General features: G+C 38.6%; 1 protein-coding gene across 2 annotated transcripts in view; it reads left to right on the top strand.

The window, feature by feature from the left end:
• LOC124556608 (inhibitor of growth protein 3-like) overlaps positions 1-25,547 on the top strand; it is a 192,272-nt gene that overhangs the window by 157,638 nt on the left and 9,087 nt on the right. For both annotated transcript variants that reach the window (XM_047130574.1, XM_047130575.1), the window contains 3 exons: positions 513-596; positions 11,032-11,261; positions 12,978-13,132. In XM_047130574.1, coding sequence (XP_046986530.1) covers positions 513-596; positions 11,032-11,261; positions 12,978-13,132 — 469 coding nt within the window. The remainder of the gene's footprint in view (positions 1-512; positions 597-11,031; positions 11,262-12,977; positions 13,133-25,547) is intronic.

A 25,547-nucleotide genomic window follows, 5' to 3' on the forward strand; every position in this document is an offset into this window, starting at 1 on the left:
AAAAAAAAAAAAAAAACAGCTTTTGTCTCCTTTGAAAAATATTATCTTAACTGTGTTGTGCAACATGGAACTTTCATGTGTATAACTGAATTTTATTGTCAGACTTCTTTCTCTTTATTTCATTTTACCTCACACTCAGTAAAAGAAATCAGTTTGTTTGATTATTGTTTGTGCCTCATAGTTTGTTCATGGTTTCTTAATTAATGCGGGTGAAAGCTGTTCCTCTTACATCAATTTTAAGTATATTATTGCAGTGTTGTATGTACAGATGCATCAAGACTGATTTTGTAGAGAAATATGTGTTACTTGCTAAGGAGTCAGTTGTTATGAAATTTCTGTCTACAAAGCAACCAGAAGTTAAGAAAATCTTATCTTTTATTTTAACTGACAATATTACACTTCAGTGTGATTAATTATTTTGTGGCCTGTGACATATATTCGTTAATAGTTTTGAATACATAACATGGCCTTGGTTTCATGTTTATTTTGGTTACCGAGTACTTCTGTTTCAGGATCTTTGGAAATGGACCAACCATCTGTCACAAAGCAACAGAAGGACCACTATAATTTCACAGTTCCAAGGGCTACGCATTATGGTATGTTGGAATCTCACTACTTCCATTTTGTCTTATGGTTTTACTACTTTTAATTTACGTATCTTGAATTTTCAATAAAAAGGAATATTATTTTATCCATGCTGTATCTTGCAAACAATGTGACCATTAAGGATTGTTGAAGAATCAACCAAAGACAAATGTAGAGTAAAAGTCAATAATGGGCCAAGTGCCAAAAAATCTGATTCCGAGTTACGTAGTATTTGTTTAGTTATTTATTTATTTATTGACAAAACTATTTTAATGAAAAAACCAGTACAATATTTTTTATTTATCACTACAGCAAGAGTCATACAACTGTTGTGATTTCTTTGAACTTCCCTTCCTTTGAAAATAAATATTTTATTCTTAGAAACACAGAACGTGCTTAATGCTGTACAGGTATCGGCAAAAACAAGATAAATACTGATGAAAGAAATCACAATTGTTCATCAGTTTTTTTATAATAATAATTTTATTGATATATTTTGCAGAGATTATCCTGTGGTTAAATTATTTTTGGTCCTTCATTTAATTTTGTAAAGGACAAAGAAATTTTAATTGATTAACTATTTGAAAAATGTTCTGTTAGCTACTTTAAAAGACAGCAGCATTTGTTGCAGATCCTTTTTCTCTTGAGCTGACAGTTTGTTTTTGAATTGTTGTGATGTTAAAATAAAATTCTTTATTTTGTCAGTGGTAACCCCTTCCTTGAAAATCTTGTAGGTGCTCCAGTCTTCAAGTTCGTTAAACACTGTTCTCGTCTTGACAACACCAGGTGCAATTTTTTTCACTTGAATTCAACTACATTTGGAAATATTTATTTTTGTTGTGTTATTGTGTGTGTCGGCTACTTTTTTAAAATGAAAAAGTCCTGAGGCTGGAGCATAGTAACCACAAATGGATTGTTAGGTGTTGCATTCTCCATAAGTTTTACGAGATCCTTAGGTACTTGACACTCTGACATTCTTCCAGCCTCTTACATTTTTCAATCTGTGCTAAATCTGTGTCACCTGCTGTAGAAAATTACAAAGCTTTGTGGCATTTAACCTGATTTCAGCCTCAGCAGTAGGCCAGCACATAACAATCCTGCTATCTTTCGGGCCTTATCTGCACTACGAGAAATAATTGTAGTGCTTAGTTTGCTCTTCAGGTTGTTGGCAGTGACACTTAGCTTGATTTTTCAGGTCTAACTAAAAAATAATTTTTTACATGTAGTCCATTATTGATTTCCACTCTACAAATACTTTTAAAAGATCTTTCTTTAATCCCATAACTGATTTTGAGCTACCATACCCATCTTCAGATGGTTGACTTTTCAAATCATATTTAATGTTTTTGTGATCAGTATTTCATCAGCTCTTGTACTGGACAGGAATATTTGAATATTTAGTGCCACTCTGTATATTGTGTGGATGGCAAAAACATGCTAGTGTTCCCATATCTGAGTAGGTAAAAGCTGAAACAGATGCATGCGTTTACATATGTTTCAGTGGACAGCACTCCATCTTGCTTTGGTTTTTAGGCTTTTTCAGGGCAATGCACGAACTGTTGGAGTGAAAACAGTGCACCCATTTTAAATAAATCTGTAAGGCACACAAACATTTCATATTCTTAATGTGAATTTCAGTCTGAGGCATGTGCTTTACATTCTATGTCTTTGTTTACAATGCAAAGACCATCCAATAAGCAAAGATAATGCTTACTTCATATTAAAAAGAGACCTAAATTAACCAAAGAAAGTATGTGGGAGTTGCAGTATGTTAAGAACAGTAAGGACAGAAAAATACTTATATTCTAAGAGTGAACTTCTTATGTAAGGGCTATAGGACAGGTTGTTTTAAAAAGTTTTGTTTATTTATTTTTTTAATTCACTCTCCCCTCCCCCCCTTCTGCCCCCTCCCCCTCCTAGTAACTAGCAGCAGGAATTTTAACAAAACATATGATTACATTCATTAGAAAGCCCATGCCCTAGAGTTTATGGAAAACCTTAGTTCAGTTCAATTTGTTATACGTGTGATTCCAGCTGTAAGTGATTTAAAAACAAAGAAACTAGTTTGTTCTGTTTTCATTTCACTGATAAGTTACACCATCAAATTTTTGGGAAATTCATCATACTGGGATGATAATTTTAGAATACAGAAGCATGTTATAAGAATTATATCTGGTGATAGTTCTGAAACACTATTTTGAGGGTTGTTCAGAGAAATTTGTTAATGTACAGCAGTTCAAAATACACACTTCCATTGTTGTTCCGTGGTGTTGCCAGTTTTTTTCTGTTCTGTTTGTATATTTATTAGTATTGCACTCATAAATAATCATTACAAATACTATATAGCAGACTCTGCTCTCATCATCAATCACAACATGCACTGTTCTTCCTTCCCTTTCTGTTATGTAATTTGTTTAATCATCGAAAGTGCACTGCAAGACGATGATGTGTGACAGGAAGCCTCGTGATTGGTGCCTTTGTTTGTAGTCCATCTACCAGTAAACAGTTCCTGATGCTCCTGGCTGACGATGTGATTCAGCTGCAATATTGGTCCAAATCTGTGCTGCTTGCACTGTGTGATCAGTATGGGGTGCTCATCTATTACAGTGTTTCAGGAGCAAATCAGTATGCTGCTGCTATTCAGAACTTGCCCATTGAATACATGCACCTTTGCTGCTTTTCGTTAATACACAGCTGACTGACTCCTCGTTGTTGAACATGTTGGGCCATTCTTCAGAAGGGCCATCCAACATCACACAAGTCTGCAACAGAAGCTTACTTAAATTCAGTGAATTGCACAAATTGTGCTCAATCAGTGCTGTAGTCATGTTCACAATGTTTACTAAACTAACTTAAATTTCACAGCTTTGAATCATTGCCTTTCATTCCCTCTATAAGTGAAGTGTGTAAATATAAACTTCGTGTGCCACATATTTATAGGTGCTTCTTTTTAGTTTTTCGTTACTGTAATTTTCCGTCACATTCGTAAATTCCGTGTCTTGGTAATTAACTCTCTAAGATAAATTGTGTGTTGTAATGGGAAATGTTCCAAAGTGTTAAAAACCATAACAATAAACTCCAGAATGAGATTTTCACTCTGCAGCGGTGTGTGCGCTGATATGAAACTTCCTGGCAGATTAAAACTGTGTGCCCGACCGGGACTCGAACTCGGGACCTTTGCCTTTCGCGGGCAAGTGCTCTACCATCTGAGCTACCGACGCAAGACTCACGCCCGGTACTCACAGCTTTGCTTCTGCCAGTATCTCGTCTCCTACCTTCCAAACTTTACAGAATCTCGCCTGCGAACCTTGCAGAACTAACACTCCTGAAAGAAAGGATATAGCGGAGACATGGCTTAGCCACAGCCTGGGGGATGTTTCCAGAATGAGATTTTCACTCTGCAGCGGAGTGTGCGCTGATATGAAACTTCCAGGCACATTAAAACTGTGTGCCCGACCGGGACTCGAACTCGGGACCTTTGTCTTTCGCGGGAAAATGCTCTACCATCTGAGCTACCGAAGCACGACTCACGCCCGGTACTCACAGCTTTACTTCTGCCAGTATCTCGTCTCCTACCTTCCAAACTTTACAGAAGCTCTCCTGCGAACCTTGCACTTCGAGTCCTGGTCTGGCACACAGTTTTAATCTGCCAGGAAGTTTCATATCAGCGCACACTCTGCTGCAGAGTGAAAATCTCATTCTGGAAACATCCCCCAGGCTGTGGCTAAGCCATGTCTCCGCTATATCCTTTCTTTCAGGAGTGCTAGTTCTGCAAGGTTCGCAGGAGAGCTCCTGTAAAGTTTGGAAGGTAGGAGACGAGGTACTGGCAGAAGTAAAGCTGTGAGTACCGGGCATGAGTCGTGCTTCGGTAGCTCAGTTGGTAGAGCACTTGCCCGCGAAAGGCAAAGGTCCCAAGTTCGAGTCCCGGTCGGGCACACAGTTTTAATCTGCCAGGAAGTTTCATATCAGCGCACACTCCGCTGCAAAGTGAAAATCTCATTCTGGAAACATCCCCCAGGCTGTGGCTAAGCCATGTCTCCGCTATATCCTTTCTTTCAGGAGTGCTAGCTCTGCAAGGTTCGCAGGAGAGCTTCTGTAAAGTTTGGAAGGTAGGAGACGAGATACTGGCAGAAGTAAAGCTGTGAGTACCGGGCGTGAGTCGTGCTTCGGTAGCTCAGTTGGTAGAGCACTTGCCCGCGAAAGGCAAAGGTCCCGAGTTCGAGTCCCGGTCAGGCACACAGTTTTAATCTGCCAGGAAGTTTCATATCAGCGCACACTCCGCTGCAGAGTGAAAATCTCATTCTGGAAACATCCCCCAGGCTGTGGCTAAGCCATGTCTCCGCTATATCCTTTCTTTCAGGAGTGCTAGTTCTGCAAGGTTCGCAGGAGAGCTTCTGTAAAGTTTGGAAGGTAGGAGACGAGATACTGGCAGAAGTAAAGCTGTGAGTACCGGCGTGAGTCGTGCTTTGGTAGCTCAGTTGGTAGAGCACTTGCCCGCGAAAGGCAAAGGTCCCGAGTTCGAGTCCCGGTCGGGCACACAGTTTTAATCTGCCAGGAAGTTTCATAACAATAAACTGTTTGAACACAAGGCTCGTAGTTCATGAGGACTTAACTGCAAGGGAAGTACAACTGATTTTTACAGTTTGCTGCTAGTTTTGGTGTAGTCATACTGACAAATCAAATGAGTGGCCCAAATTGATGACAATAGCAGTGTTTGTGAAGACTACGAAAACAAGTAATGTTAATTGCATTCAAATGAGATAGTTGCTATACATTAGAAATGCAGAATTTCAGCATTTGACAACCGGAACTGAGGACAGAGATACAACATACAGAAACTTAATCAGTACTCAGTTTGTAATAGATAGAATTAAAGCTTGAGCAGAAGTTACCGAAATTGTGGTTTGCTTAGTGATAAAAGAGCTAATATGTGAGGTCATCATTGCTGTCCATGCAAGAAATAACTATCAAATTACTGGTGCAGAGTCAAGCGAGTTGTCTTGGTTTTGATGGCCCAGACATTAACACTCTGGTGGGCACGCCCCGGCATTTACACCACAATTATGTCTTCGCACTGTTTTTAGGCAAACCAAAGGGTAAAAACTGAAATGAAACCCCATGTCATTGCAGTAATTATTTATTTCAGATAAAAGAAAAAGAAAAAGAAATTAGCCAACTCTATTAAAATATGTTACATAAATAAACATCTCCAGACAGAACAAACTTCCATCCACGGGTCATTAGCATCACGAGATAAACACACAACGTTCTGACGAGAATGCTTCTTGTTGACATTGTTTCCACAATTGCTGCACGATGTCTTCGTCCCGGCATTTTTGTTTCGTCTACATATGTGACATATTTCAGGTTTAGGTTTGTCAGGAACTGGGCCTCCTTTTCTGAATTTTTCAAGAAATATCTGTATATCTTTTGGAAGGTTCATTAATTTTGCTCTTTGTCCTAGATGAACATTCATAAGACTACACGACAGGTTTTTTTATTGTCTGGGTAGCGGTTAAAGATGACGTTCGAATTTATTCCTGCAATATCAAGATGTTGACAGAATAAGGCCAGCGACCATCTCCTGGTTATTCTGGCTGTTGTATATGATGCACACATCTGATCCATAGTATCCACTCCTCCCTTGGTTCCGCTATAGTCTAAATTTACTGCTGATTTCCCACTTTCGACGTCAATTTCATTTGTACCATGCATCGTAGAGATATTTGTGACAGTTGAAGATAAACAGAAATCGTACTGAAAGCCATTGATTGTCGATTTGCTTTCCCTTGTGTTATTAGCCTGAAATTTAGGTGAAATTTCCTTTTTTTTTCCCCCCAAAGTGGCAATGGTGGTCAACTTTTTATGTAGTAGATTCTGATGTAGGCTATAACTGGTGTAATAGTTATCAGTCATAACATTCCTGTTCGTGCTCTCTATGGGAGTTACTAGTCTTTCGACAACATTTTCAGGTTTATTTGATTTTAGATATGGCCCAGCGAACTGTTTTTCCCAATACACTTCGAAATTGATGATATAAAATGTTTTTGCGTCACTGAGGGCCTATATTTTGATACCATACTTCACAGGCTTATTTAGAATGTACTGTACAAAACCACAATGGCCTCTAAAGGCCTGCAGCATTTCATCAGTTGTCACAAATTAACTGGCATTATAATGAGCAATATAGTTCTTTACAAATTCTTGGTGAAACTCACGAAGAGGTACCAGTTTATCTGTAGACCTTCATTCAATTCTTCTTTCTATATTGTCAAACCTAATTGCTCTAAGAATAAAATGGAAAGGTTTATAACTGAAAAGTTATTGTAAGATAGCCATAACAGCACCATCAGATGCTCACAGTTCACCGCAGTTGACATAATGTCCTTTCTTTATGCCAATCATAAAAATTGCACCGAAAAGAGCATGAATTTCTTCTGCTGAAGTTGAAGTGTCTTTCCAATCACGAGCTCTAGAATGGTTGGTATCACTACATTTTTTTCCCGATCCTTCTCTTGGTATGAACTACGATGTCTTCTATCATGTTTTAGTGATAAAAAGATAAAATGCATCTAAAGGTGTAAGTGTGTTTCTGGCAGTCCCTTTTGGGCCCGGTAAAGTTCTGGTAATGTTTTTAGCACTTGTTTTCCCTGCAGCTAGGGGCTGAGTAATCCAAAGAATTTCACCATCTTCTCCAATATAGAATGTATAGTTACCTTTCGTAACATCATGTGCTGCTGTTTCTTCACTGTCATCTTCTTCCTGTGACTGTTCGGATTCACTACTGTGGTTGTCAGCTTCAATAATTTCCTCTTCATATCAAAATCGATTTCAGATTCATCACATGTCAACTCATCTTCCAAAATATCCGCTAGAATTCATAGGATCTCTTCAGGATCCCCTATAATATCACTTTCCCTGGAAATAAATATTGTGTACCCATAAAACAAAAAAATAACACTCTAAACAAGAATATGCATATAATGTTGAACAAATAATTACATGACTAAGCGCGTGGTGGCAATCACACTGCAGAAGCAGAATTGAAGTTAACACTGCTGTTGCAACAGAACAATGGCCAGGTTTGGTTTCAAACAAGGTTACACACATTCCATGTAGGATGAAGACTGCATACTAGATTCCATGGAAACTGACAACTAGCACCAGCCAGTGGACAATCAAAAGTGTTGTGGTGCGTATGCTGCGGCATGCCCACCAGAGGGTTAATAGTGAGGTAACGACTGAATGTCAAATCGTGGTCTTCCTTTTCCTAGTAATTAACTACAAACATGCAGGGATTACAGAACATGGTGTTGCTGGTAGTCATTTATGAAACTGAAGTCAAATAGAATATTTTATGAATCATATTTCTGTTATAAAAAAAATACTGAGAATAGTGTGTTCCTTACCAATCCTTATTGTACTAAATCTTTCAAGATTTTTGTTAATATCTATAGCCATGAAAATTGAGATTTTTCTTGTGTTGATAAGTCTGCAACTGCTTTTTGAACATTTCACTGCTACATGTGTGTTTGAACTAACATACAGTATTTACAGATGCTACTATAGCTTCCTATGCTAACACAGTACGTAACTGTACTTCTCTAACACTATATGTAAAGATGATCATGCATGAAGTACTACTGTACGTGCACTAAACTGAGACTACATTTTTCTGAATTGTATTGGTAATATGTAGCAGTTAATTATACAGGGTGTCCCAGGAGGAATGGTCAGTGTTCAGGGATATGACAGGAATGATCATTTGAAGCAAAAAATTCAAGTGAACATGGGTTCCAAAATAGTACTTAAAGATCACATCCTATGTAAGTGACATAAGTGACCGTTAGTGTGCAACAGCTTCAAATGACAAAACACTATCTCAGATACAGTTATGGAAATGTCCTAGGTGAGTAACATCCGTGGCACTGCCTGTCCTTTGCTGCAGCTTGCGACGTTTAAATTCAGACATGTTTGAACCTTGTTGCTGCAGACACGTGACAGTGAGAGTGACGGGTACGAGTCTTCTTGGCAAAGCACTGCAACGGACGTGCCAGCTGCTATGAGATACTTATCATCGGATTTTAAGCAAACTATGTGGTAAAAAAAAGTTGATTCTTCCACACTTTATGGATTGATATCTTCGTTTGATGAAGGACTGAATTTATTTTCATTATTTGTCATACTTACTGTGCTGTATGAAACTAAGTAAATGACTGCACGAAATTTTTTATGAGTTTGCAGAGATAAAATCGCATTACATAGACATTGCGTATAATTCATTTTAGACCATACATAATTTCATATGAAATGCAGCCAACATATCAAAGTTGTATTTAAAGTTGAGAGCGGGATGATACCTGTTTCCATTCTTGAGATATTGGTTGTTAATACGCATCCAAATCATTTCCTGCTCATTGGAAATCAAGTGGTTGTAAAAATCATCATATTTCATAAACAGTTCAAGATATCGAAATGAGGTTTTTTTTTTGGAAATGACAGCACACAGAAAGGATGTATTTTGTTGTATGATTAACACTTGAAATGTTTTGCTCAAATATTTGAGTGGAACTGAAGCAATACTCCCCATAAATTCCACAGTGACTTTTCGTCCAAATTTTCATAGCTAAATAAAGAGTGAGGAATGGGCAAACGGTATTTCAAAATGACCAGTGTGCGGTCTAGTATTGCAAGTAAATAATTAATTGCTTGAAAGTAATCAGGGTAATTAAGGAAAGTTTAACTGCTGATTTGAGTTAAAATTGAAATATTTAATGAACAGCTGCTGCTGCTAGCTATGTAAATGAAGTGTCAAAAAAATTCATCTCTTCAAGGCCTAGCTACTTTGAGCATAAAAAGATACTTTGGTGTGATATTTAACTGTCAAAAAGGCTTCCTTCAAATCCATATGAGGAATTTCAGGAACAGAAGACACTAGGAAGGAAAATGAGGTGTCAACAAGATCATGCTTTGTGAATAAAACTTGAAAATAAAGAAAAGTAAAAGAAATTGGTCAAATATTTTGTGAAATGATTTGTCTAAAAGAAATAAAATAGAGCAGAGAAACATTTGACATGCCTTTGAATGATTCTTAAAATCATGTACAGAAAGCGACGTCCTTCAAATATTTCTCTATTTCTTATTTCTTACCTTTAAATAAATCATTTCACAAAACTTTTCACTTTTATCAGAACATTTTTATTCTTTACTTATGCAGATTATTTAGATTAATTGAAATACTTGGCCTTGACACTTATTTGGCAAGACCTAAAAGATATAATTTGAGATGCAGTGTTAACAATATAGATAAAACTTAGTACACAGAATTGGTGACAGGATTGCAACTGAGTCAGTTAAAATATAAGAAGCAGCCAGCCCTGAACACAGGACCAAACAATGATCCATATTACTAGGCTGCGACACTACCAATACACCCCGTACACCGCCTACAGATCAGAACTCTTTCATCTATATTTAACTAGCCAGCTGTTCTTTTGTATTTATGGGCTGTTGAAAGTGTTTGGTCATGTAAAAAACATTTGTCTTTAATTTATTGATGAGATAGTCGGACATCTCTCTGCTCATCCATATAGTTTCAAGGAATTTGTCATGTGATCTTCGTAGATGATGATATAAATTGTCAAATTCTCCGTTAATATTCCTCCCTTTGTAAATTTCATGCACAGTGCTCCTTTATCGACTTATCTTCTTAAGTAAAGCTAATTTTGTTGCCTTACTCTTGATATAAAAGATTCTGTGGTTTAGGGGTACCATTTCATAGAAACAGCTGGTTGGCTCTGGTAGCCATCTTGTAGCGAGAGATAGTCGCTCACACACGACACACCAGAGTGTATTGCCCAACGCTGCCACTTATTGCTGGAGTGTCATGTATGCAGAAGTTGCTCACTGTCAGTCACTTCTGACACTTAACATAGGACGTGGCCCAAGAGCTACGATATTTGTTCCATAGAAGAGATGTGTTTCATGTAGCAAAGATGAACAAGTGCTAATAGCTCTTATGGTATGCATATTAGAGCTCATGTTTACTGAATATTTTTCCCTTTTTTTGGTCAAGACACAAAAAACAAAGAGCTTGCAGTAAAAGAGATTTGTTTCAGGTGAAGTAGTGCTCATAACTCTTAAGCCATGTATTTAAGAGCCCATGTTTACTAGACTTTTTTTTGCTTTGATTGATCATTCCTGTCACATCCCTCAATATTAACCATTTCTCCTGGGAAACGCTGTATTGTATGTTGACCTGACTTCAGTAATTTGTTTGCAGACTGGTTCACATTGTAATGAGTGATACTCCATTTTATCCTTTCTTTCACTTTATTCTCATCATCCTCAACAGTATATCATATTATATGAAACAATAAAAAATTATTTCTGCATGTATGTTACAAATTTAAAAGATAAAATTGATATTCGCTTAACTTTCCACAGAAAAGAAACGTGAATCAGTGTCAACGGCACATGCAGCAGAGAAAAGAATGTGTGTTGAAAAATCGTTACCAGTTCCAGACCCACGTCAGTCAGCTACAGTTTCAGGAAGGGTGACTCCTTCTACTACTCCTGCAAATACATCGAATGTGGGATACAATTTAGGTCACATAGGAGCAGGTGGAAATGCTATTGCAGCTGCTGCTTCTCAGGCTATAGCTGCAACCCAACAGGTAGTAACACGCGCGCGTTGCGTGCGTGCGTGCCTTATATTTACATGATGAAAGTTAATGACCTTGATGTCCTTATCAGTTGGTAGCTATAACATTTTCATTTGAAATTTTGTTTGGACACAACCACCAACCAGCTGTTCACCCAGATGAATGGCCACTACCAAACTGTGACTAAGAGCAGAGTTGACCATCCAGTGGCAGAAAACACTGCTGCCCACAGCATGCCTCACAAACCATGGCATCTAGATCCATCTCCACAACAGCAGATTCTCTGAGTTGTGTAGATGGCAGTTGTTCTTGCAACATATCCTTGGATTTTATAGCCGTCCTGGCCTAACCCTCCACTACGCCATGCCCCACACCCACCTCCACCCACGGCCCATGACAGTAACTTCCCTCATCCTGCACCGACACTCTCTTCTACACACTCTCCATCTTCCTCTGATCTATCTCCCCGTCCCAATCCGCTTATCCAAGACATAGTGCTCCATGCACAACTTCCCTAGCCGCAGCCAGTTCGAGCTCATCTGTACAGCATTCCTGTCCCACGCACTTGTTTCCTCCCCTTACTAGCTATCAGTCACCCTTCCCCACCCCTTTCCATGGCAGGCATCACTAATCATCAGCAATCACTCTTACATGATTTGGCATTTATTGTAATTTTAATTCTGTGACTGGATGCTGTACCTACGCCCACTAATGTAAATTATCCTATGGGAGGAAGATTGTGTGCACCATCTATTTGTGAACTTTTTTCCTATTGGGATTCATATTTCAACTATTTGTGTCTCATGGTTTTTGAGATGGAGATAGGGAAGCAGCTCAACATTTGCCAGGAGATGTGTGGAAAACTGTCAAATCATCACACCTGGGGTGGCAACACTTGGGGTGGCAACTCTGCCAGACCAATAATAATTCTACAGATTTGCTTAACGATTTCTGGCAGTATAAAAGTATAAAGTGTGGTTCATAATTCTTCTGTTATTTGGCTTCTGTATCTAAAAAATAATGTGTTTCATCCTCTCATGTTTTATTTTCTGTCACTAGTGCATAAACAGGGGATTACTATTATTATTATTATTGTTGTTGTTGTTGTTGGTGGTGTTGTTGTTGTAACATGAATTAGCCAGAGCATCAATGAAAGTCACTTTGTTTTATTTGTAATTTGGATGCAGTTTGAAAATCGGGAGAATTACCAAACTAAGTTTTTCGATCAAGCTTCAATTCAGGTACTTCAGGACTAGAATATAAATCGATTTCTAATTTGTACAATGTTTTTGGAGGTCCTCCCCTTCCTCTTTTATTTCTTCTTCACTGGTGACTGTAATGCTTCATAACCCATAGACATAATAATTTTCATAATGTCACTCTGTGCTTCAGGCTGGCAAATAAGAAAATGCTTGCAGCAGAAACAAATTCTCTCTCCATGAGTGAGGTTTTTTAATACATTGCATCACCTTTCAACAGTTTAATTACATTATTTAGTTCAGATTGAACACATCCACTGTGACGTAGATCGCCTTCATCAGTCATGGAATTCTCTGGCAGAAAAACTCCTTTATTAGGACACTCTAGGATAAAGTGAACAATAGAATCTAATGGATGAGGGAAGATAGAGTAATTTAAACGTGTTGTGTTTTGTTAATTATGTTTTATATATTTTGTGTACTTGTGTGAAAGAATCATTTTAAGGTGATATTGTGCTTTTACCTGCAGATGCAGCAGGGACGCCGAACTGCAAGCCTGAAGGCTTCGTATGAGGCCATAAACATAGGTGTCCATGCTCATGAATTCAGTATAGGCAAAGAGCTGGCTGGTGCGGCTCAGACTGCTATTGCAGCAATTCAGGAGACAACAAAGAAGCAAAAAAAGTAAGAGTCTGAGGAGTAATATTTATTTTAACCTAGTAAGATTATGACAGTGAAGCTTTCACAGTATTCTGAAATTGAGATTATCTAAGGTCGATTTCCAGAGCAATCAGCCAGAACTACATATCATTAAGGTTTCTTCGCATATGTCTCCAATTACAACAAGAAGGACCTGACATGGAATCAGTTAACTCATAAGCACCAATAGAAAATTTATTTTCTCTGAATATTCAAGTTCTGTTGTTACACATACATTTGATTCATGAAATATTTATACAGGTAATGGAAATTCTTGAATAGAATATAAATGCTTATAGAAAGAACAGACCACCATTCACACTGGATGGAATTACTGTGTGGCAGATAATGTCTGAAGGCATTGTGAACGTACACTTGACAACACCAAAAGTGTATTCTAGACACATTCATAGAAGAAAATACCTTTCTGCAAATAGAATTCGCTGTTATTAGCTGTAGGACAACACACAGACTCTTGAATAGGGAAATTTTTGCTCATTTTTGCTGTAGTTGAATAGCTTTCTATTTAAAGGAGCTATGCAGTTAATTTTCTTCAGTAGGTGTAACTGTTTTTATGTTGTAAATCAATTAGGGGTCACTTGAGGTGGCAAGTATGGTAAAACTGGTGGCAATGTTTACTGGTAGCCCTCATGTATAGGATGGTTCTGACTTCTGGAAAAAAATATCATAATAATAAATTAATTCCATTGTAGCCTACAAGAAAGATGAAGATAATCAAAAGTTGATTATTCAATCTACATAGCAACAGAAACAATGAGGTTTTGTAACATATTTATTGGATACCACTCAAAAGTAACTCTTGTAGAAGGATTCAGTTCATTGGGCTTTAATTCTTAAAAAAAAAGTGATCATAAAACAAAGTGTTCCATATTTTCATTCAGGCAGTCTCTTCCTGAACTTCCTCTTAACAGTGCAGCTGGTAATAAATGTCATGAAAGCATTCAAACCACAAAAATTTTCTACACCATGTATATTGAAAAAAAGACATTTGGGTGCATGCACATTCCTTTTGCATAATAGTCACTGGAAAAGAAACTTGGATTATATTCATGAAAATGCATCTTTGCTGAATTAGTTAATGGTAAGGAACTTTCTTAGTGATAATAAAAAACAATATGTGTTATGATTATGTATGACCACATATTTTATTATTCCTGTTTATATTTTTATATTATCCTGTGACTGTTTTACAAAGTAAAGTTGCTCTCAAGTTTTATACCTATAGTAATTGACATGGGAAAAAAACCATAAGTACAGTGATTTTGCTGCACTACACTCCAGTCAGCAACTAAATGTTCTCATTACTGCGCCAACTTGTTGAAGTAGTAAAGAGCTCAAACGTGGTAACTGCTGGCCTCAGTTTTTTTTTTAAAACTAAGGTTTAGTGTCCCAAATACCATGTGGACAAATTTAGTGAGATGAAACTGCTTGACTTCCTTGTAGGAGCACCTTAGCAGAAGGGGAAACTAATTGTTGAGTAATTTATCATATTAGATGTTATTCCCACATTTTGTGACACCATTCAGCTTCAGTAACTGACAGTCTAATGCACTTAGTTGAGTCTGTCAATGCACCATTCATTCTGTAATAGCCAGTGACAGTATATGACTCAAAGTCAGATACCTGAATCACCTCACTCTGAGTCCAGCTGCTTTATTCAAGTGCTATGCTTCATCTTCATCGGGCTATTCATGACTGCATCATTCTATTGTGGAGGACGTTGACCAGAAGGCATCAGAGCTGGTGCATGGCATGGTGTTCCTGAGCTCACTGCAGAAATTTACAGCTGACGTCACAGAACTGTCTATAGCAATGTCAAAGAGATACATTGCATTATTTGCTGGTGTACCATATTAACTCATGTATTGTACACTAAGTAATCAGTGATGGACGGTCATACAAACAAATGTATTAAAATTTTTGTACAGTACGTTGGAAGTAATTCATAAAATAACTACAAATTTCATAAAACATTTAGAGAGATACATTTCATTAATTGCTGATGTACCAGTCTTAACTGATGTATTGTATAGTATGTAATGATTAATGGGTGACTATGTATGGATGTATACTGATTCATCATAAGATACTTATTTTCTGCTTGTCACAATAGATATTTTTCTCGGCACACACTAATCGGGAGAGACTTTAACACTGACTGCATGCATCACTATGTAGATATAAAACGTTAACTGACACAGTAATTCATATAAAATATATGATTTCATCAAGTATTTTAAGTGGAGAAAGTCCATACATCGTTATTCATGTTGGCATGATTCGACATACTTGTCATTTTGTAATTTGTTGTGACTATGTGGTCAGTTAATGTTTTATACAGGAGTCAAGCCCGCTGATGAAGTGGGCCTGGGATAGGGCATAGCCTTGTCACACCATGGCACCAGGTGCAGGAGGCAGGTGGTGGGACGAAGGTCTGAACTTGTGACTGCTCCTTACAGCTCCATGTCATCTCCTTGTCCCTCATAGACTCCAGGTACTAGTAGTACTGCAGGGCTACAAATCATTCTGCTACAAAATGACAGCTATTTATACAGGATAGTAGTGCACCTGTTATGCCAGTGTGCCGCTTCCAGTCACGTTCTTCACCAGTGAAGCCTGTCAATGGAGAAATTCCCTTTCCTGTACTGCAAGGACAGTATCTTACCACTGGGTCAGCAGGTTTGGAGAAGCTTAGCAACTCATCTTGCAATGGATAAACAGTCCAATGCTAACTCCATGCTCTAGCCAGCTGCCAGCAGCTGCTTTAATACATTACCACAGTATTGCCGTAGATATGCGCACAAAATAGTAGTGGCGTCACACCACTTCCCTTCTGAGCGAAGACCTGGGTTTCCACTTAGAACCAGTCTGCAACAGGGATTCCCACACCCAGTGAACATCGAATCACATTTTTACAGAACAAGTTTCCACCACTATAGTGTCTGGTGGCTTATAATACATGGTTCAAAGACCACATGTAACCTATGTTACTGGCTACTTATTTAAAACTCCACTTAACATCATGCCATTACTTTTTTATCCTGGTAGTCATGCACCCTTGGGAATTCTCTTACTGTATCCTCACAGCTCATTCTGTGACCACATATGCTCCTAAGCTCTAGGGAACGTATTTCTCATCAATACACAACTCTGAAGCCCTAGGGATCCAGTCTACCAGAATCTGTGTAACCAGCACATTGCGATGATGTGCAACTATCCATCTTACATGGATAAAGGATACATACAACAGAGTTAGAGCCACTACGGCAATATATCTTGCAACACTCTTTAATTAAGTGACACTTGCTCAACTCAACCGTCCCTGTACTGCACCACATAGCGCATCAACTGCTCTGCTGAAATCTGTCCTCCTTGTGTGGCTTTAGGTTGATTCAGGGAATGCGTCAGTTATATTTTCAGTGTGTTATTGAGGAAGGTTAAATTCCATATTGGAAGTACATATCGTGCTTCATGTGGCCAGTACATCTGTTACTGTGCTATGTTCGACTTCGTTGTCCTCTTGACCATTGGGAAACTGGAATGGTGGCCCTGTTATGTCACATGCTGTCCCATTAATCAACAACCCACTACCTCTCAATTCCACTCTCTCTGACCTTGTGTGCAAACTCTGCTCATAGTATTTTGCTATCACTACCGCAGTGTCATACATGGAATAAATCCAGTGTAATCCTGCTTAGTGGTAGTAATGTTTAGGTTCCAAAATATACCTCAGACAGTTAGATGTATTATCTATAGAGATCATTTGAAAGATTATTTTACCAAAATGATGTGGAACGAGTTAGTTTACAGGATATGTAACACACAACGAATAACATAATTCTTTCACCAGATCAATTTAACATACCAAGAAAAGTGATGTCGTATTGGTAAAACAAAATGATTTCCTTGTGAAGTCCAGTTAAATGGTACTAAAACACATCCACTCCAATCATCTCTAACGGCTTTGATGCGTCCAGCAATCTTTGCAATGGTATTCTCTTATGACTCAAGTCCTCATGCTGTGCCCACTGCACAATTTCTTTTTTACATATTGATCCATAAATTCCTTCCTTCCTTTCCACCAATATGTCTCAACCACCCTTAGGTTTGTCACTCCACACCTTCCTTTAATCACTTCCCATAAAGTAACACCAAAAATATGGATTCCGTATATGAGGCTCAGCATATCCTGTGTAGGAGAATAGTTCTTTTCTGTTCTATGCAGTTGTCTTGATGCATAAGCCACAGGATGCTTATCACCAATAACCTCGTGACTCAAAATACACCACAAAATGGTTAGATTAGACACACGATAGTAAAAATTTCTTCTGAAAATCTGGAAAAATCAAAAGTGGACTCAACTTTAAAGTTTTTTTCAGCCTGTCAAATGTGGCTTGACAATCCTCCATCCATGCAAATTTTGTATCAATTTTTAACAGCTGCATGAGTGGTTGCGCTATATAAGCAGACCCCCCTCACTAATTTCCTATAATAATTTGAGAGTCCCAAAAATGACAGTAGCTCCTTTCTCAAATTTAGACCTGGGAATCTTTTACTGCTCGTACCCGTCATGGATCTGTTTTTACCCCGTCTTTGCTAATTCTATGCCCTAAGTAAACTACATCCCCTAAAACAAAATTACACATTTCCACAATCAGTGTCAGATGTGCACCCTGCAGCCTCTTAAATACTTCCCTTAGTTTTAGCATATGCTACTCCTTGTCTTCCAAGAACACAATTATATCATCCTGGGTAGACTAGATAGTGGTGGGTCTTCAACCCCCTCAATGTGCTGCCCAGCAATCACCAAAACATTGCAAGAGCATTCTTCAACTTGAGTGGCATCCATCGATAGTGGTAATGATGCCAGGGTACCCAGAACAGTTTTCAGTCAGTTCCTCAGAACCACCTCCAGCTGATGGTACCTACTACTTAAATCCATGGTAGAGAAATACTAGTGCAACCCCAAGTTATCGATGGTCTCCATGACATTAGGTACAGGGTATGCATCAGTCACTCTCTTAGTATTAAGATGATAGTAGTCACAGAAGAACCTCTACTTCTTAGAACTACCCATAGACTATTTGTACACCATCACAACACCTGCTTCCCATGGACTAGTGCTGTCCTCTATAATTCCTTCAGCTAACTACTGGTTAATGAAATCCTTCATAATTGGTTGGAAATATCAATGTGTCCAATGAGGTTTACAGTACACTAGTGCTTCATTCTCTGTCAAAAACGGGTCTTCAATCTCCAACAGTAAGTCTTCCATTCATACTTTTCCCAGTCCCTTCAGGTTCTCTACCTTTTTACATAATGCAGCCTTAGTAGCGGCCTGTTGCTGCCAATGGTTTACACCCTCTGTGCACCAGTCATCCTCTGAAATGTCCAGATTCGCTCCCAACATCCCCTTTGTCGCTTTACACCTTTGGGATCAAAATGATCCAGACTCACAGGAATTACCTTCCTGCTGTATTTCCCCTGTATGTGTCTCCTTTATCAGAATTGCTCATTGAACGTAATACATCATTCTCCCCCATGGCTCTGTTACACACGTTGTACTGTCAGTCCGGCTCTACTCTCACCCAAAGTGATTTCCCGGTGCCACCTGGCACACAGCCATATGAATCAAACCATAGTGTATTTGCATGCAGTTTTCTTGGATCGTCCAGTACAGTAGATGCATTTTGTGACAGCTCTCACATTGGTGACAGCTTCCCCTAGCTGGAATGTTATCGTGCTAAGTTCCACCGCATATTGCCAGAGGTTGGTTTTGGACTGATGTTGATACAAAACAGTTAACCATAGGATCATGCAGTAACCGTCTCTCACATGAGGCACTACTTCCACAAACTGCTTAAGCTAGACATCTTCAACCTGAAAATCTATCTCCACTGACTCCAATGCCATTACATCAATATCACTCACCCTACACAAGCTAGAGCATGATGGGTTCCATTACCTCAAACCCCGAGGGTCTCTATTGGCCTCTGACACTTGTGTGCATCAAAACCTATGCATTTTGCCTCCTACAACACCTATTATTACACATTCTGCCTCTGCATACATATTCGCTGCATCTAACAGCAACGCCTTTCGGTGGACTCCGGGTTTCCTCTTGTGCTTAATGGCTGCTTATTTCCTTCTTGCCCATCTCTCTTACTGTTGCCAATATTCTGCTGCTGGTACTCATCAATTTTAATCTACTGAGGTTGGTAGGGTAGCACTTCCTCTGCACGTGCCTTGTTCATCTACATCTGTAACGTCTCACATTTCTGCACAACACTTCACACTTATCTAGTACACCCGTTGACACATCAATCTCCTCAAGTTCCAGCACTAGCGTGACAGCCAAAAGTAGATTCTTTGGAGTACCTGTGCATACCCTTCTTGTGATATCAGGGGATAAACCTCTCAGGAAAGCGTCGAGCACTCTGTGCTTCGCTTCTGGCAGTGAAACTTTATCCACTTTGTCATTTTCTCCCCAGCTCATATGTGTGCACATTCACCACCTGTGTTTATACTGTAGGCAAAATCCTCCGAGGTTTTACATGCCACTTCATAAGAGTACTCGACTGCTCCCAAAGAAAAGCTTGTCTTCTTCTGTTTCTTATACCTCTGCAGAAGCCCTTGGTTCAACTGGTCCCCCCCCCCCCCCCCCAATTCATCAGTGTCCACCATACAGCTCTTTAAAATCTTCACATCTCCTACCAATCATAAGCTCGTCATCCGCAATAACTGAGCATCGGGCCAACCATCCATACTTGCTGACATTGGCAGGTCCTCCAAGAAAGATGACCTTCAAGAAAAGGAATTGATTATACTGGTGGTATACACCTCCTACTCTGATGTCTGGAATGATGCGAATTGCTTATCCTTAACACAATTTGTCCACACAACTGTGTGTTATCTGCCAACAACTGCGCTAAATGTGCTGCCTCTGGCTCTGAAACACCCTGTGTCTCTGACTCTGCCACTGTGCAGCAGGAATAACCTCATCCTATACAATATCATCATCGTCATAATAATCATAATGTTTATCAACGTCATACCATGTCATTCGATCTTATTTGATGGGTCGACGAATGAGGCTTCTCCACCGATTACAGTTCCAAACCTTTATATCCCTTTACCTGAATCTTGGTTTTCTTCTTGGTCTTTTATCTCAGAGTTTTAAATCATATCTTACTCTTGGTATCCTGTTAACATCCATGAGTTGCCTATATCTGTACCATGTCACCTTCTGTGAAGTTATTTTGTCTTGTAGTCTTACAACTTGAGCTGTTTTCAGATTTCCACTTTTCATATTCCATCGGTCCTTGTCTTTCCGACCATGCTATGGACAGATCCCATCTCAGTTGCCTGAATTATGCTGGCATCTTTACTTCTCATAGCCCATGTTTCACAACCATATGTCGGGCATGGAATGTAATAGGTTTCATAAATAACTGTCTTACATTTTATCATTTCTTTATTGTTCCTTTTTGGGTCTTTGACAGTTCAATAGAAGTTACCACCTGCTTGGATTCCGTGAGTGATTTCTTGAACCAGTATCGGAGACAACACTACCAAGATATTTAAAATGGTGGATCATCTGTAGCTACTTCCCATCCATTTTGATATGTCCCATTAGTTGTCCATACCTTTTCATGACCATTATCTCACTTTTCTGCAGAATGAAAGTGAGACCATATACTTCACCAGCTTTTGCCCGGGTAAATTTGATATAGAAGATCTTTATAGAGTTCAGTCACAGACATTACCATTTGCCAACAACATGAATTTCAGTTTTTCACCTGTGATTGTTTGTTGTCATTTTCCATGGATTTTGTCATTAAACCAATGAAATAAAGAGGAGGAGACTGAACTCCACCTTCTCTACCCCAGATTGCATGTCAAAGTTTCAGTCATCCCTTCACGTGTTTTCACTGTGCAGTGACTGTCCTTGTATAAATTCTTGATCCTGTGTACCATGTCATCTTGTATTCCAGTTGTCTTTAGTGTTTCCCAAATTTTTTCTTGTTCACTGCTTCAAATGCTTTCTTTATATTTAGAAAGGCTAAGCACAGGTCTCGGTTGTGTTTTTAGTATTTTTCCATAAATTGGTGGGGAGCAAAATTTAAATGAGTTGTTGATCTTCCCTTCCTGAATCTATACTGTACCTCCAAGTGTTTTTATTTCGATGAGGGGTCTGATCTTACACTCTTTAATTCTTTGCCGCGCGGGGTAGCCATGCAGTCTAAGGCGTCTTGTCACGGTCCGCGCGGCTCCCTCCATCGGAGGTTCGCAGGTTCGAGTCCTCCCTCGGCATGGGTGTGTGTGTTGTCCTTAGCTTAAGTTAGATTAAGTAGTGCGTAAGCTTAGGGACCGATGACCTCAGCAGTTTGATCCCATAAGACCTTCCCACAAATTTCCAATTTAATTCTTTCCCTCTCTTTCTTATACCCACTTGGAATGTTAAAGTGATACCTCTATAATTACAGCATTTCTTTCTATCACCTTTCTTGAAAACTGTGATTATGATGCCCATTTTACAATCAGCAGGTACTGTTCCTTCTTCCCATGTTGTACAAAAGAGTCTGTAGATACACTGCTTAGCCAGAACTCCCATGGCTCTGATTGCTTCTGTAGTTATTTCAACAACACCAGCTGATTTTCCAGTATTGGTGTATTTCTAGGCATATTCAACATCATTCCAAGCTATGTCTGTCTCCTTGTGTATGCTGTACATAATTTACTTTTAACAGCTCATCAAAGTAAGATTTCGAAGCTTTTTTGATCACATCACCACCTGTTATGAGACTTCCATTACCATCTGTTAGATATTTGGAATGTTCCTTGTCTCTCTTTCTATTTTTCGCTATCCCATATAGCATTTCCTTATTTCCATTAACATTCTTGCTGAATTATTGAGCCACTTCTCTTGTTCTGTAACAACTAGCCTTGCTTGATTCTTAGTGATTGTGTATAGTTCCTGCATAGTCTGGTCTCTGAAGTACTTTCTAAACATGTTGTTTTTTTTTTTTTTTTTTTTTTTTAAGACAGCAGTTCTTGTTCTGTCATTCCACCATGGAGTTTCTTCCCATTTTCCTGTGCCACTGGTTCGCCCAAGGACCTTCTTTTTTATTGTCGTGAGATTTTGCTTTCAGATCGTTTCATTTGTCCTCAACTGTTTTTTTTTTTTAATATGTACTGGGAACTCTATACACAATACAAATATATAACAACTCACACACAACAAATTATCATCAAATTAGACACTACATTTCGTCATTAACCCCCTAGACTGATTGCACTGCCTTGCAGCTTGACCGCAATAGTGATCTCGTACTGGTTCTCTGCACTGTGCAATATGCCTGAGCAGATTGCACCTACATCTACACGATTACTCTGCAGTTCACAGTTAAGTGCCCAACAGAGGGTTCATGAAACCATCTTCAAGCTATTTCTTTACAATTCCACCCTCAAACAGCATTTGGGAAAAATGAACACTTAAATCTTTCTATGTGAGCTCTGATTTCTGTTACTTTATTATGATGGTAATTTCTCCTTATGTAGGTGGGTGCCAACAAAATATTTTCACACTCTGAAAAGAAAGCTGGTGCTCGAAATTCCATGAGAAGATCCTGCCACAATGAAAAAGTGTTTGTTTTAATGTTTGCCACCTCAACTCGCATATCGTATCTGTAACACTCTGCCCCTTATTTTGCGATAATGGGAAACAAGTTGCTCTCCTTTGAACTTTTTCGATGCCTTCCGTCAATTGTATCTGATGTGAATCTCTGACTGCACAGCAGTACTCTAGAAAAGGGCGGACAAGCTTAGTGTAACCTGTCCCTTTAGTAGATCTGTTGATCTGTTGCATTTTCTAAATGTTCTGCCAATAAATTGCAGTCTTTGGTTTGTTTTCCCCACAACATTATCCATGTGATCATTCCAATTTTAAATTGTTAATAATTGTAATCCCTAAGTATTTAGTTGAATTTACAGCCTTTAGATTCATGTGATTTATCATGTAACTAAAATTTAGTGGATTCCTTTTACTACTAATATGGATGTCTTTACACTTTTCATTATTTAGAGTCAGTCACCACTCTTCACATCATGCAGATATCTTTTCTAAACCATTTTACAATAGTTTCTGACTGTCTGATGACTTTACAAGCTGGTAAATGACAGCTTCATCTGCAAATAATCGAAGAGAATTGTTCAGGTTCTCTCGTAAATCGTTAATGTGGACCGGGAACACTTGGGGTCCTATAACAGTTCCCTGGAGACTGTCAAATATTGCTCCTGTTTCACTCTATGACTTTCTAACAGGTACTATGAACTGTGCCATTTCTAAGAGGAAATCATGAATCGAGTCACACAGTTGAGATGATACTCCATAGGCATGCAGTTTGATTAGAAGTCACCAGGGAGGAATGGTGTCAAAAGCCTTGTGGAAACATAAGAATTCCATCAATTTGACATCCCCTGTCTATAGCACTAATTACTTCATGAGAAGAAAGAGCTAGTTGCGTTCCACAAGAAGAATATTTTATGCATTCCTGTTGGTTGTTTGTCAATAAATTGTTTTCCTTGAGGTAATTCATAATGTTTGAACACAGTATATGTTCTAAAATCCTGCTGCAAATCAATGTTAGTGATATGAGTCTGTAATTCAATGGATAACTCCTACTTCCTTTCATGGGTATTGGTAACCTGTCCAACTTTCCACTCTTTAGGTGCAGATCGCTTGATGAGTGAGTGGTTATATATGATTGCCAAGTATGGGGCTATTGTATCAGCATACTCTGGAAGGAACCTAACTGGTATACAATCTGAACCAAAAGCCTTGCCTTTATTAAGTGATAGAAGCTGCTTTGCTACACCAAGGATATGTACTTGTATGTTACTCATGTTGGCAGTTGTTCTTGATTTGAATCCTGGAATATTTACTTTGTCATCTTTGGCGAATGAATTTTGGAAATCCATGTTTAGTAACTCCTGCTTTTAGTAGCACTGTCATTGAGAACATCGCTATTGTTATAACACAGTGAAGGTATTGATTGTGTCTTGCTGCTCGTGTACTTTACATACAATCAGAATATCTCATGGTGTTCATGCCAGATTTCAAGACAGAGTTTTGTTGTGGAAGCTATTAAAAGCATCTCACATTTCAGTTCGCACTAAATTTTGAGCTTCTGTAAAACTCTGCCAATCTTTGGGGTTTTGCATTCTTTAAAATTTGGCATGCTTGTTTTGTTGCTTCTGCAACAGTGTTCTGACCAGTTTTGTGTACCACAAGGGATCAGTACCATCTCTTATTAATTTATGTGGTATATGTCTCTTTATTGGTGTCGATACTATTTCTTTGCATTTCAACTTTATCTGGTGGGTGATAACATGGTCAGATTGGAAGGAGTGGAGACTGTCTCTTAGGAATATGTCAAGGGAATTTTTATCTGTTTTCTTAAATAGGTGTATTCTGTGTTGATTTTTAGAGGGTTTGTACGTTACAGTATTCAGTCTCACTGCAACAACCTTGTGGTCACTAATTCATGTATACATCATGATGCTCCCTATTTGCTTAGGATTATTAGTTGCTAAGAGGTTAAGTATGTTTTCTCAACTGTTTACACTTCAAGTGGGCTCCTGAACTAATCTTTCAAAGTAATTTTCTGGGAAAGCATTCAGTATGATTTTGGACAATGTTTTATGCCTACCACTGACTTTAAACATGTAATTTTTGCCAAAACATCAAGGGTAGATTGAAGTTGCCATCAACTGTAATTATATGAATGAGGTACATATTTGTAATGAGACTCAAGTTTTTTTTTTAACCGTTCAGCAGCTATATCATCTGAGTCAGGGGGTCAGTAAAAGGAACCAATTATTAATTTATTGTTGTTGTCAAATATAACCTCTACCCATTCCAACACACATGAACTATCTGCTTCTATTTCACTACAGGAAAAACTACTTTCGATAGCAATAAACTCTCCGCCACCAACTGTATTTAATCTATCCTTTCTGAACACAGGTCTTTTGAAAAAAAATTGGCTGAACTTATTTCTGGCTTAAGCCAGCTTTCCATACCTATAACAATTTTAGGTTCAGTGGTTTCTGTCAGTACTTGGAGCTCTGGTTCTTTTGTAGCACAGGTACTACAATTTACAACTACAATACTGATTGTTGCTGGAACTACCTTCATTCTGTGTATGCCCTGTACCCTTTTAAACTGGCATCCTTTCTGTAGTTTCCTGAGACACTGTAACTTAAAAGAAGAAGAAGAAGAAGAAGAAGAAGCAGCAGCCAAGTTCCTTCCACACAGTCCCAGCTACCTATTTAGCTATTTCCTGTGTGTAGTGGATCCTGGAAACCCACCACCCTA

Source organism: Schistocerca americana, chromosome X (assembly GCF_021461395.2).
Source record: "Schistocerca americana isolate TAMUIC-IGC-003095 chromosome X, iqSchAmer2.1, whole genome shotgun sequence".
In the NCBI taxonomy this organism is placed as follows: Eukaryota; Metazoa; Arthropoda; class Insecta; order Orthoptera; family Acrididae; genus Schistocerca; species Schistocerca americana.